Raw genomic sequence first — 13,998 nt, forward strand, 5'->3', positions numbered from 1 at the left:
CGGACGCCCTTCATCTTTAAAGAAAGAGACCATGGGGTTGGGGTATTAGCGAAGCCACTCGCACTTATTGAATATCACGTCAAAAGAAGAACGTATAATTTAGGTGATTGCTGTGTGGTCTTAGATCAGAAAGGTGACCACATCTAGTTCCGAGGTTGGCCTAACCTAACTTGATGACACGCTTATAGAGTTTTGGGCCTGAAATCTTATGTAAAGCGTCTTTCTTGCTCGGTGATCAGTCAATTCATTCTGGATCCCTGACTCCTTTCATTCTGGGCCTTTGGCCTCTTTGACATTAGGTCAAATCTGTCTGGCATCGTCCCTTCTCTTGATCTACTTCGGTTACAACTCGATAGTGATGAGGGTCAATCAAGTAGGGGATTGGGTTGAAAGGAGGGTAAAAGTCCTGCTATATACGAAAGATTTAATAGCTAACGGCCGTATGGCATCTATCCATCCATGCTGAAGTTTTTAAGCCTGGTTCGTTAAATAGAGGGGGGTTGGATTGAGGCGACCAAGGGGAGGGAAAACGTTCGATTTGCCGCATGAAAGTNAAGTCGCCCATAAGTTAAACTTCATAAGAGAAGAAGGCAGGTAGCAGAGGGTGGATTGACGCGTAGATTCCAGCTGTCCCTCTTTCATGATCGAGTAGCTTCGACTCCACCTACCTCCAGTGCAGCTTCAAGGGGTATCACATCACTCCTAAGAAGAGACTGCCGGAGCCAAGAATAGGAGTTTGTTTTCTTTTATTTCTTTTATAAGGCGAAAGGTTCGGGCTAATGGGCCTCTTTCAATAGATTCATTTCCGCAGTCGAGTGATTTGACCGATTGATTCGAAATCGGTTCCACTTCAAATCCCTCACGATTGATTGTTGGAAGAGTTTTCACCGAAGCCGGTTACCGCCTTCAAAGAAAGCCCAGCTACTGAGGAAAGGGGCGAAGCGCTAGTTTGAATTGAAGTAGAAGTAGAGGAGAGATAGGTTCAACAAGCCCTAGCCCAGAGATTAAAGAATAAAATTAGTTAGCGAACGGCCTGAAAAAGGAGCTCTGCCATCGCCTCTTTCTTATTTAGGTAAGCTTGTCCCCCAGCGAGTTATCGGCTTTGAACTCTTCCATCTACTCTTTCCGCTGACCTTCCAAGGCAAGGTAGGTAGCAGTAGCAGCTTTTTAAGGTAGTTTTCCATACCCTGCAGTAGCCGACTTATATGACTTTGCTTCAACCGGGCTAGGAATTATTCGACCTCCTTTCTTCATAGGCCAGATTCCTCTATCAATCTCCTTGCCGGCAAAGTCCTTATCCTTACTTAACCGGCTTAGCGCTCGCTGTCCGATTTATTTTCCTGAGCTAGGTAAATCCTTCTTCATAAGCCGGTTAGTCTATCCATCTGATCTTTCGAGTCGCTCATCTGATCCTCTCTTTCCTGCTCTTGCCTCTCTGTCAGCCCTAGCCCTATCACCTAGGCTTTCTGACTTTCCTGAGCTTGCCATTCCCAGCCCCTAGAAGAATAAATACCCGTACACACCGCCCAATTCTTTTCTTGCCGAGGACCAGCGCTTCTACGACTGGGTAAGATGCTTACTTTTCCTTTACTACCACCCTTTACTCTACCGTAGCCTTGACTTTCTTTGAAGGCTGGTTTCCGCCAAGGGGAATTCTTTAACTGCTACATCAATTCCTTACGATATCCCCGCTTCAAGGGAAAAGCACCCCGACCCTACCTCTTCTGGTTGAAGTTCCGATGAACCGGGTATTCACTCCAGAGCCAAATTGATCTGTACCACCTTCTTGATTTACTATATTTGAGCCTATTACTGGTCTCAGCCCTAGCCGTATGACTAGCCTTTGAAGGCCTAGGTTCAAATCCTGCAGTGCCAGATGCTTCTGAAATAGCTGCTTCTCCGGATCCGGGCTTTCTTACTTATCTGATAGGCGTGGGGCATAAATAAGTAGTAGGCTTTCACCGGTTTCAGCCAAGCAGTTGCTTTAAAGAGGATGCGAATCGAAACTCTTGCCATGGTTCTTCTTTCTTACAGGGAGGGGAATTAACCTATAACAAAGCGCAGTTGATAGAAGAATATCTCCCCGGGAACTGCACCCTACTATACTAGACCTTATACCTGACCCTAGCTTCAAGCTAACCTGACCTAGTGGCATTTCTTCTCTTCCCTGGCTTTCAACCTCCTGTTACGCCTCGTCCATTAAGGAAGGCATTTCAGACTTTACTTGCCTCTTTCTTTTCCCTTTAGTTTTCCAATAAGGGTTAGATTAGAGATGGGGATTCTGCACGTAGTCAACTCATTCAAATCTGTAGCTTACTGCGAGCCCCATACCAAACTTTGCCTGTCCATGATTCTCTGGATTCTATCGGAAATCGTCCGTCCATCAGTCCGAAACCGAGTGAGCATCCGTATCCACGTCCGAATCCGTCACAACAGGAGTGGTTAAGCCTCAGTCCAGAGACCTTTTCAGATGCCTGCCTTCACTAAAGAAAGGAGAAGACGAAGCCCCGAAAGTATGCTTTCAGACTGACTTTTCAATAAAGAAGTTGCCTGTGTTCAGTTAGTAGGAACCGGGCGTCTCCCCCTTCAAAACTATGTGATGCCCGACCCAACCGGCTTTTGGGTGCTATTCCTTCCTCCAGGAGTGAAGTTCCTAAATTAAAGAGGAGGATAAGGGATTCTTTTCAAACTGAATCTCAGATGTCGATGAACCCCAATCAATCCCTTTCGTACCATCTTTTATAGGATGAATCTGATTAACTTCCTGAACCACCAGCAGTTGACTCTGGGCCTTTAGTCCTTACTCCTTCCGAGAAACTAAAGTCGCCCCTTCTTCCACATCAACCCTCGTAAGTAGCAGAGTCCCACCAGTTCACTTCCTTTAATTCTGAGCCTACCAATAGCGGGATAAATGTCCAGTTCAACCGAAACTACTGCTGCATATGCATAAAGGGCAAGCACCGAAACAAAGGAATGATCAAAGAGAGGCCGAAAGGTGGGCATTGTCTCATATCGTGACATAGATCTAGCTGCACAGCAAAGACTCCGCATATCTACCTACGTCAATCTTTCCCCTTGCTTTAATTTCTTTCACTGGAACCAGTTCCATTCTTCCTTCTCTCAATCAAAGGAAGGGAATGCAACCTTGATCGATCGAAAGAAGCCTCCATGGCAACAAGAAGGCCATAACCGATCCAAGTCAGCCAAGCATACCAGCCAGGGAGCCAAAAGAGAGTGAAAGCGAGCATAGGCAGGTCATTCTTTTAGATTGATGGGAGTTATAGCGTAGCTAGTGAGTGAACAATGAGGCTATGCTTTCTAAAAGGCACTGTAAGCTCATGGTCAATCCATTCATCGAACAAGATCCCTTCATCGGAAGGAAAGAGGAGTTTAATTGGGACGGGTGTAATCTTCACTCACCGAAGATTATTCTCTTCACATAGATCTCGGGATACGAGACCTTCCTTCAACTACGAACTAAGCCTTTTAAGTTGAAAGAAAGGAGTAGTGAAATGAAAGAAGAAGGGAATTCCTGTATGGATAGTCCCATCCCAATCCAATACGAAAACGAGTAATGAGCCCCTTTATGCCATCAAAGGGCAGCAGAGATTATATTCTTATTATTCTCTTTTCTTTGCTTTGGTACCAGCCTTGATATCTCAATCTTGCAAGTCCTTTCTTTAGTGAAGGCAGGCATCGGAACGAACTCAGAACCAAGGAGAGCCACTCTTTGGTCCAATAAAGAGACAGATCAGCATCCATATAATCTATCTGAGGCAGTCTGCCGCAGATAGAAGAAGCGCACATCTTTTTTTCGAGAATCTATCCCCTTTCTTACCGGAAGTGACATAAAAGAATATCTCCATTAAAGGAAGATTGGACAATGGGGATCTTTACCTAAAGGTGCGGAGCGAAGTCTGCATTTCTTGCTAGTTCTTCTCCCAGTCTCGGACTCAGCCTTTTAGCCGATTCGCACCTTTACTCTCTTTCTCAATCGAGCCCTTTTTAGGTTTAGGGTCAGATCAATAGAGAAGTCAGGCACTCGATAGACTTAAAGGAAGGTTCCGCCCGTAAATTGATTGATCAATGTGACCATTGATAGGGGAAGCAGCAACAGAGACAGATTGAGTGCTAAAGCTTCTGTCCCGTAACGGTTGATCCGTCGGATTTTCGCCTTAAATGACCTATTGTAGGAGGTGGCCTTCCCAAGGCCAGAGGACTGGTGACAACAGTACCATAACGGTTTTTATTTTAAAGCAACACAGGTTACCGCGCGAGGTCGTGGTAGAAAGAATCTTGGCCGTGGTCGTAGTTCATTGGTGATTGTCAACGAGGGGAGTGGAAGTTTTTCAGGTAAGCCATACTTCCAAGGTGAGCCGTAAGGCGAACTATTAGAGTGGGTAAGCGCCTCTACTTTTCTTATAGTGGGTAGAGGGTTTCTGAGCTAACTGGCCATGTTGGTACCACCACAATTTTAGGAATTATTTTATTGATTGATCGACCAGTGGGATATTATCTTACGTACAGAATTAACGGGCTTAACGAAGCTCTTCGATGCGCTTCGCGTCTCTCTTTGTTCGTCCCAGTCTCTGTTCGGGTCTCTCCTTCATTTCATGGCATGGCTCTCTCTTAGAGCCTTGTACCTTTATTCAATGATATTTTTTTTAGGATGGGTCTTGCTTTCTTTCATGTTGGAATTTCTCCCGCTGTAAGATATAGGAGTTCTCCCGGCTTTCTTTATGATAGTAGTGTTCTTTCTATTATTCCTTCCAGCCGAGGGAGAAGAAGGGTAAAAGCAAGAAAGGTAAGCATGTCGTGTCGACGCACGCGAAAGGCTATCAATGTACAAGTCCACTTCGATAGCCAAGCAATGAGGGAGTCTGAAGAGACTTCCAGTTCGCTGGACTTAGTTTTAGATACTCCAAGCCTCGTTATGTTAATTCTATTCTGTAACGGATTTCGATATTTAATGTACAGGTCGGTTGGGAACCTAATAAGACAAGCCAAGCGCTTAGCTTAGTTCGGCCGTTTACAAGAGTGAATACCGAAACAGACAATTCCAGATGCCCTCAGACAGATGCCACTAATAAAGTAAAGGACAACAGAAAGTATTCGTGGATCGGGAAGACCAACTCTCATTCAAGGAAGCGGACCGTTGATGACAGCAGGCCGGGAAGGACAGATGCTACTAATAAAGTAAAGCCGATGAGGTTTTTATTCCTTAAAAAAGCCTTTTTCCGTTGCTCGAAGCAACCACGAGCTCTAACTTAAAGTAGGTCTAGAACCACTGAGATTAAGTTCTTTTCTATTTTCTCCAGGCTATGAAAGATCTGGGACTTCGTTCCAGGAAATCCGTATATTCTTTTAGCATATCTAGTAGGGAGAGGGGGAGACAGACAGTAAGGTATGGCGAGATCACATCTCCCGTTACTATAGTCGAGCCTGTACGGGGAATAAGATATAGTGATGCCGACAATTCAATAACTAATCAGGAGAGTAACGTAACTCACTGAACCGAACCAGCCCCCACTGAACAAAACAAGCTTTAAATGGGGCTTATTCTCGCCTTACTGTAGAAAAATGGAGATTTTATTTCTCGGCTTGACTAAACTTTCTTATACCCCTTTGAGAAGAGGAGGAATAGGAATTGAGAAAGAGATACTCGTGGGCCGCGACCACCTATGAACCTTTTTAATAACCTTTTCCTCGCGGGAATTACATGAATAAAGAATCACCCTTTCCGTATAGCATTTCATAGACCTCTCGATTAGCCTACTAATAAAGAAAGTTAAGCACTAAGGGAGTTCCGAGTTAAGCGATAGGAATTGGTCCACAGTGAGAAAGTAAAGCGAAGCAAGAGGGAAGATGCCCGGCCGAGGGGAAGTCGTAACTGGAGTTGAATGTTGAATGTCCCAAAGGATTGATTGTTCGTGGGATGGATACCCGTTAAACGTTGGGCTATAGCTATTCTTTAAAGGACAACACAACCCACCTAAGGTAAGGGTATAAGTAGGGAGAAGATAAGAAGTAAGGCTAACCAACTCGGAATCTGCCTCTGATCGAAGAGTTCTCCTATTCTATTTTTTATTCCCGCCAGCCCCCTTTGTCTGTCTGGTAAGGAGTTGTTACTGAATCTCCGCCCCTTCCTTCGGTTCGGGAGAATGAATATTCTGTATTCTCGACCAAAGAGGGTATATGTAAAAATATAGAGCGATCGGGTGAGGGAATACGGAGTAACTCGACCAAAGAACAAAGAAGGGTTCAGAAGTTAAAATAGATAATAAGTGAAGAAAGGAAGTTTTATTCCTCGTTCGAGTCTTCCGTTTTGTAAGAACTGTTAACGTAAAAAATTAAATAAGAGAAGAAGGTTCCCCGTAGACCCTTTCTAGAAGCATTAGCCGGTTGGGAAGTAAATTCCTTTAAGCAAGTCAACTCATTCACCTTTCCCTTAATCAAGTCAACTACCTTTCTCGTTGGGGCTTACAATTAACGCTTTACCTTTTCTCGGACAAAGGCTGATGCCAGCTAAAGATTGAATCGGAAAGGCATTAGAGGGGTCGGCATTTTCCTCTTTATCTGATGATAAGTTTAGGTACTGTCGCCAACTACCCGAGTCAGCTTCAGAATTCTCTGTTGAATAGGATCCGGCATCACCCCTGTGCGGCCCTTGGTTAACTGCCTCCTCCCGTCATATTAATTATCGTTTTGTTACAGATCCCGCGAATCAAATGATTACTGACTTGAACTAGCACTTGCTGCTATTCACTCAGCAGACGATCAGGCGAGATGCTAATTGGAGAAGGACTAACCGGACCAGCCTCCCATCACCTAGACTCATTCGACGCCTACTTCACTTCGAAATGTGAGAAAAGTTATGAAAGACCTTCAAATTGTTCATGAAAGATCGGATTTCCTTGACTGGCTCGTGAGCAACTTACTAGACAAGTTCTATTTTAATTCCCTTTCTCCTGCTGCTTCTTTGGCTGAAACCAGTCGGTCTGCTCACAGAATCCTTGATTTGCGCTCTAAAGCCGCTTTTCAATCTAAGTCTTTTGTCTATCTCTCTTTGAGACTAGGAATAAAGAGATTAGGATACTGGCTTGCTGCTAGCTGGCGAAGGTACTTTTCCCGGGTAATTTTCTCTTTCAAAACTGCTTGGAACTTCATTAGAAGCCAATCGAATCCTGTTGAGTGGATCTCGTTTTGACATTCTCCCTGTCCCCCTTGGGCTGGGTCTTGGCTCTTGTTCTTGTGCTCCCTCTCTCTTTATTCTCGCCCGGCCTTCAATGCTTTGAAACCCGCTAACACCCCCTTTCAAACATACTCTTTGCGATTCTATCTATCTCTTATGTAAGACTTAATCAAGGATGCCTCAGTCGGAGGAGAGAGACTGACTAAGTCGATTCTAAGAAGCAAGCAAGAAGGCNTATATAGATGTGTACAAGCATAGTAGTACAAGTGTCGGCGGGTACCCGCAATAAATTTGTGTGGTTTAATTTAGTCGTGTACATTGCACACTTTGTTGAATTAAGGTAGTTCTGGAGGTCTTTTTCTTAAGCTAATAAGTACCTTCCTGTGCGTACTTGCTAAAATATATAGTCATGGGTACTTGCTAAAACCCACAAGTGAGTACCTTCCTATGTGTAGAACGGGTAGCAGGTGGCTACAACCTGACACATGCTCGTCTGTGACCATTGTCAACTCTATCTGACTGATCTTGACCATAAGTACAGGGATTGGTGCAGGTCCGTGATTTATGTTAAAAAACAAGACACGAAATCATTAGAATATACATAAATCTTGAAGAAAAATAGAATAATTTTCTCAAGTTTGAATCGGATTATTAACTGCATGCCGTTGATTTTGCTATAAGATGTTTTGATAATATGCAATGCAGTTAATGATTTTGGTTGATGATGCTGGAGGAGAATGGCCAATGATCGGTCATGCGCCATGGAATGGTTGCAATCTTGCTGATTTTGTCATGCCTTTCTTTTTGTTCATTGTGGGAATGACCATTCCACTTGCTCTTAAGGTTAATTATGAATTATGAAAATGTTGGCTAACAAAGAATGCTCTAAGTACCTGAAATTTTCATTCATTGATTTCTTGATTCTTGTATTTTCTGTCCAGAGAATACCAAATAAACTTGTAGCTGTAAAAAAGGTGCTAGTTAGAACAATCAAACTTCTCTTCTGGGGTCTGCTCTTACAAGGTTAGTTTTTCGTCTATAAATATAAGTAATGTAATGAACAAGACTCTTTTCTGAACCACTTAGTGAGCATCTTGTATTTCATAAAAAATGGGGGTGATGTATTCTTTATGCAAGGGCCAACCGATCCAACTTTCGAGCATTAAAAAAAATGTTTCGGACACTCATGATTGTCATAAGAGATCCCCAACGTATCATAACATTGGTCTATCATGAAAATTCACACTTTTCCAAACCCATGGAATAGAGGAATTCTGGGATTTTTCCTTGGGACAAATACTTTTATGCATACCTGAGAAGATACCTTCGATTTGTCGGTTGACCTCTATGATGAAGGTGGTTTCTCACATGCGCCGGACAATCTAACATATGGAGTTGACATGAAACACATAAGGTGGTGCGGCATTCTTCAGGTGACTATGATCATTTTCCCTGCTTATTCTTGTAGAGCAGATTTTATTAGCTAATAAAATGAGTGTAATGAAACTATTACTTTGTGTTTCTACCCTTTTAGAGAATTGCTCTAGCATACTTGGTTGTAGCATTGGTGGAGATATTTTCGAAAAGTTCAGTACCTAATGATCCAGAACCGACACAGCTTTCAGTCTTCAAGTTATATTATTGGCATTGGTTAGTCTATGATTGCAATGTTCTAGTTGATTTCCGAAACAATGTGCTTCTAAACATCGCATCTACTAAAATTTCAGGCTGGTCGGCGCATGTATACTTACTCTTTACATGGCTTTACTTTATGGAATTTATGTTCCAGATTGGCAATTCACGATCCATAACCCAGAAAGCGTATATAATGGCACAACTTTCACCGTAAGATTCTAATTCCATGCCTTTAATACTCTATATCAGTAATGTTTTATGAACCAAGGAGAATCGCATTGGAAGGTTTTTATTTTCTCTACTGGATTAAATTGCAGTTGTTTGTTTTTAATCCTTATGTTATCACTTTAACTTCATTTTTAAGTATCATGGTTGAACATAATGTGGTTTTTGCTTGATATGAAATTTACCCTTAGCTTTAGAAATTTCTATTCTTGAAGGTGCGCAGAAATGGACTGGTTCAAATATTTCTGATTTACTCTCTCTAATTTGTTGTCTCTGTTAATGTTAGGTGACCTGTGGTGTCAGAGGGAAATTAGATCCTCCATGTAATGCTGTCGGATATATTGACCGAGAGGTGCTCGGAATTAACCACATGTATAAGCGCCCAGCATGGAGGAGAACAGAAGTGTGTTGCCGTTTTCGTCCAGAAACTTTTCTTCTATAAATTTGGAACACTTTATGACTAATGGAAGTTTCAAAACTCACTGCCTTTTATTTTAAGCGCTGCAGGCTTGCACCGAGAAACCCCCATATGAAGGGCCTTTTAAAGAAAATGCTCCTTCATGGTGTTATGCACCTTATGAGCCAGAAGGAATTCTAAGGTCTGAAGATGTCTCATTATTCTCTACAGCATGTTTGATTTAGCTTTTGAAATCCAGAATGTGCTATCGAGAACGAGTTTTTTCTGTATTTCAACAATTTTATTACGACATTGGCTTTGTTTTCTCCGAAGTAGACGTTGTCATTATATTTGATCGAATCATCGAAAATGCTGTTTATGTTGTTACTAAGAAACAGAGTTGTGGACTACCATATCCATTTTCTTTGTTTGACAGCTTGATTAGAGCATGCCATATGATTTTTGCACCAACTTTTGAAATGCTCATACCCTTTTAAGAAGAACTGTACTATGATTACGAATATGCTCGCTTTTCCGTGAACACAAATCGTGTAAGTTGTTTTGCTGATTCTTAGCAATGTGATATGCAAATGCAGCTCAATATCTGCTATTCTCTCCACAATCATTGGATTGCATTTTGGACATGTACTCATACACTTGCAGGTGAAGCCTATGACTCAAAATAATCACTTATCTAACATCTCTTTAACTTCTGCTTAATCCTTCGGTTATGTGATTTTAGGACCATTCTTCTAGACTAAAACACTGGCTTCTCATGGGCTCAGCTCTCCTTACTTCTGGAATTATTCTTCACTTCACTTATGGTGTGAATTCTTAACTCGGTTTTTCAATCGAACATGCTGTGCAACCATATAACCATTCCTCATTTATTCTGATGTGGTTCCTTCGACTTTCCTTTCTTCCATATATTGCAGCCATTCCATTGAATAAACAGTTATATACACTAAGCTATGTTTGTGTCACATCTGGAGCATCAGCATTAGTTTTTTCGGCCATCTATATTATGGTATGTTTTTCGGTCTCTACGGTGAATAGTGGAAGCTACACTGGCCCTACAAACATGGGTTAATGCTCACTTTTGTGGCCTTGGTGGATGTAAAATTGGTGCTGTGTCATTGCAGGTTGATATTTGGAGTTTGAAAGTGTTGTTCATGCCATTGAAATGGATTGGAATGAATGCAATGTTTGTGTATGTCATGGCAGCTGCAGGAATATTTGCAGGATTCATTAATGGGTGGTATTATGATGACCCTCAAAATACTTTGGTATATATTCTTCTTATCTAATTTTCATATTATACTTTGGTCCCTAAACTCTTGTTGTTGGACCAGACTACGACCGGGGAGCCTCCAACCACCAGGGAGTTCCATTGTTACATGGGTATGGGAAGAGTGAAGAGTCACCACGTCTTGAACCAAAACCTTAAGGCATTAGTTCCATGAGCCTTTCCTTCTTACAAACTCTTTCACTCCTCCCCGCATATTCAATGTGGGACTTCACACTTGAATAAACCCAACACTTATTCAAAAGCTCTATATTTCAAACTATAGTGCTATAAAGTTAAGCACCAGTGCTCTTCTTTCCTTTTAAACCCCAAAAAATAGCTATAATGAAATTATTTTTTACTTTCTTTGTGAACAAAATGCACATTCCTCGCAATCTCCGCTGATAATCGGTTTTACAGTATAGACGCTTATGACCTCCCCCTTTATGTCCCATAGTAATGATTCCTCTAGTATTATGGCCTTTACCACAAAGTTACTGTCCATAGATCAAATTTTTTCGTGGATTAAATTTCACTTGACTGACTATGGCTTCATTGTGTGTGCCCGAGTAGAAGTTTTGTATAAATATATCGCCATGCTACTAAGTAATTTCATTTAAGTTCTTTTCTTTCTAAGAAGTGGAATAGAATAATCCGAAACGTAATGATCATACGTCTGTAATGCGTTGTATGTCCAATAATAGGTCGCATTGTTTTCTTATAATTTGAGATCTATATCTGGTATTATTCCATATATTGAACTAAAATCTTTGAAGTACATATTTTTTTTCTGTGCTATATCTACCTTCAGCCTCACTTCTATATATTATTCTTGGATCAATTTTTATTTTCATTCTTTGCCATGTTTGACTTGAATGAATATGTAACTCATTACATAGTAATGGATCTTAAGTTTGTTTTGTGAACAGGTATATTGGATCCAAAAGCATGTGTTCATTAAAGTTTGGCATTCCAAGAGACTAGGCATTCTGCTATATGTTATCTTTGCTGAGATCATATTCTGGGCTATAGTTTCAGGCATTTTGCATAGATTGGGTATATATTGGAAACTTTGAATTTTACAAAACCATGTGTACATTTACCGGAAACATGTTATTCACTATCGTCTTTAAACTCTAGTAGGTAGAAGTCTCGTGGACTTGGTCGCCCTTATGAATATTTCTTTTACCATGTATCGTGATATTGCTTTATTTCTCTATGATACATGGTAAAAGTATGAAGTAGCTTACAAATTGATTAATCTATTTAACCAAAAATAAGTTAGTGGTTGGTGGTGTTTGGTATATGAGCTTATTTCATAAAGTATGAGCTTATAATATTGTATTTGGTAAGGTGCCATAAAGTGACTTATAAAGTAATCAAATAGCTTATTTGACTAAAAATAAGTTATTTGAATGTGTTTGACAATTAGACTTTTTAACTTATAAAGTTTCAACTAGTTTATAAACTCTCACCTAACTTATTAACTACTTTTTGCCATATAAAGCCTACACCTTTTTTTGGGTATAAACCATACGGGGTTAGACTAATGGAGAGGCAAATGTAATTTTCCTCTTTAGTTTGAAGGGTAAATTTGTCTTATCATAATAAATATAATGATATAAATGTAAAAGCATATCAAATTTTCTTTAATTTTTAGCATCACTTGACTCTCTATTATCGGAGAGGAGTTTCATTCAAACCATATATATCACTCCCTCATTGGGTAAGACCATGAAAGGCAAAGAAAACTATACTCAACATCTTTGACTATCATTTTTGAGTAGTGAAAAATATATTCTACTATGAATTATAATATTGAATATTCATTATTTAATAATATTGATTACAACTTAAAAAGTAGGATAATTGGAACTTTTAATAGAACAAATGAAGAAAAATAGTAAATAATGAATATATCAATTAAGATTATGTAAATCTTAGAAGAGAAAGGCTAAGGGCCATTATTTCCTATATCATAAGAGAATACACTATCATACCTATGATTTTTATTAATTTTGATCTCTCTGGTCCATTTATAGAATATTGTACACTTTGATTCAATCAATTGTATTTTCATTCTTAAGATGAATTATCTTCCTCAATTTCAATTGGTAGAGTAATTGACTAAGATAGGGGAGATGAATAAAAATATATAAATGATTTGCTTATTTATATGATATATTATAGTATATTTGATACATGGTCGGTGTTGGATTGTTTTTAGGAATATATATATATATTGATAATGGAAGAAATTTTTATTTTGTCAATATATCATCTATAATTCATTTTCGAGTTATAGTTGACTTTTAAATAAAAATAATAAAACAACTGATTAATGATATACTGACTATATATAAATTTTTATGCAAAGATTTTACACTCTTCTTTTTATTGTTTTAGATAATATTATAATAAATGATATTTTTTAACTATAAATTTGTTTTTCGATCATGTAATTAAAAAACAAATAAATAAAAAAAGTAAAAGAGTATCCATCTCAATTTCTCACAAATAAATACCTTTCCTTCATTGTTTCTCATCCTCTTCTATCATGAACATATCTATTGTCCATAATTTATGTCATTCCATATATCATCAGTTTATAATTGGTCAAAAAAATATTTTTATTTAGATATATTTTTTTTTTGACATCACAAACTCACGATATATAGAATGACGCAAACTCTATCTTCTAAAGAAGAAAGAAAAAAAGCAAAATATTAATAATTTGAGATCTGAATAATAAATTGCAAAAAACACGCGTCCACTCTTTTTCTTTCTTCTGTCTTAAAAATCTTCTTCTTAACTGAATTTAACAACAACAACCCTTCTTCTTCTTATTACTAAATAATAATTCTGTGTTTTTTTGTATGAATATTGATCCCAAATTATTAGGGTTTTAAATTCAAATGGGTTTTCGAATTGGAAACGATGATGATGTTGACGGAGATACCGATTCCTCTGTTTCATGCTCAATTTGTCTCGATGTTGTTGCTGATAATGGTCTAAGATCATCGGCTAAGCTTCAATGTGGCCATCAATTTCATCTCGGTAATTTCCTCCTTTCTATATTTAGATCATTCGATTATAAATTTTAATTGCATTTGATTATAAATTAGATCATGTCATAGGAATTGTTGTATTTCACTTTCTATTTGAATTGATTTTGACTTCAACTGGTTGAGACCTTAATTTTATCATTTCCAGGAATGTTTATTCTATGATATATATATATATATATATATATATATATATATA

At 39.1% G+C, this 13,998-nt stretch overlaps 2 protein-coding genes across 3 annotated transcripts in view; both read left to right on the forward strand.

The window, feature by feature from the left end:
• LOC109345815 (heparan-alpha-glucosaminide N-acetyltransferase-like) overlaps window positions 1-11,942 on the forward strand; it is an 87,491-nt gene extending 75,549 nt beyond the window's left edge. The window contains exons 2-13 of the mRNA XM_019585034.1: window positions 7,898-8,035; window positions 8,134-8,215; window positions 8,549-8,625; window positions 8,727-8,842; window positions 8,920-9,037; window positions 9,339-9,455; window positions 9,560-9,651; window positions 10,046-10,112; window positions 10,192-10,273; window positions 10,385-10,476; window positions 10,592-10,735; window positions 11,664-11,942. Coding sequence (XP_019440579.1) covers window positions 7,898-8,035; window positions 8,134-8,215; window positions 8,549-8,625; window positions 8,727-8,842; window positions 8,920-9,037; window positions 9,339-9,455; window positions 9,560-9,651; window positions 10,046-10,112; window positions 10,192-10,273; window positions 10,385-10,476; window positions 10,592-10,735; window positions 11,664-11,810 — 1,272 coding nt within the window. The 3' untranslated portion in view covers window positions 11,811-11,942. The remainder of the gene's footprint in view (window positions 1-7,897; window positions 8,036-8,133; window positions 8,216-8,548; window positions 8,626-8,726; window positions 8,843-8,919; window positions 9,038-9,338; window positions 9,456-9,559; window positions 9,652-10,045; window positions 10,113-10,191; window positions 10,274-10,384; window positions 10,477-10,591; window positions 10,736-11,663) is intronic.
• Window positions 13,456-13,998, forward strand: part of LOC109345817 — a 9,650-nt gene continuing 9,107 nt past the window's right edge. The window contains exons 1-2 of one of the 2 annotated variants that reach the window (XM_019585039.1): window positions 13,456-13,544; window positions 13,628-13,791. In XM_019585039.1, the coding sequence (XP_019440584.1) occupies window positions 13,650-13,791 (142 nt within the window). In that variant the 5' untranslated portion in view covers window positions 13,456-13,544; window positions 13,628-13,649. The other variant, XM_019585038.1, reaches the window with a different exon arrangement.

The sequence above is a fragment of the Lupinus angustifolius genome, chromosome LG04 (assembly GCF_001865875.1).
Source record: "Lupinus angustifolius cultivar Tanjil chromosome LG04, LupAngTanjil_v1.0, whole genome shotgun sequence".
Lineage (NCBI taxonomy): Eukaryota > Viridiplantae > Streptophyta > Magnoliopsida > Fabales > Fabaceae > Lupinus > Lupinus angustifolius.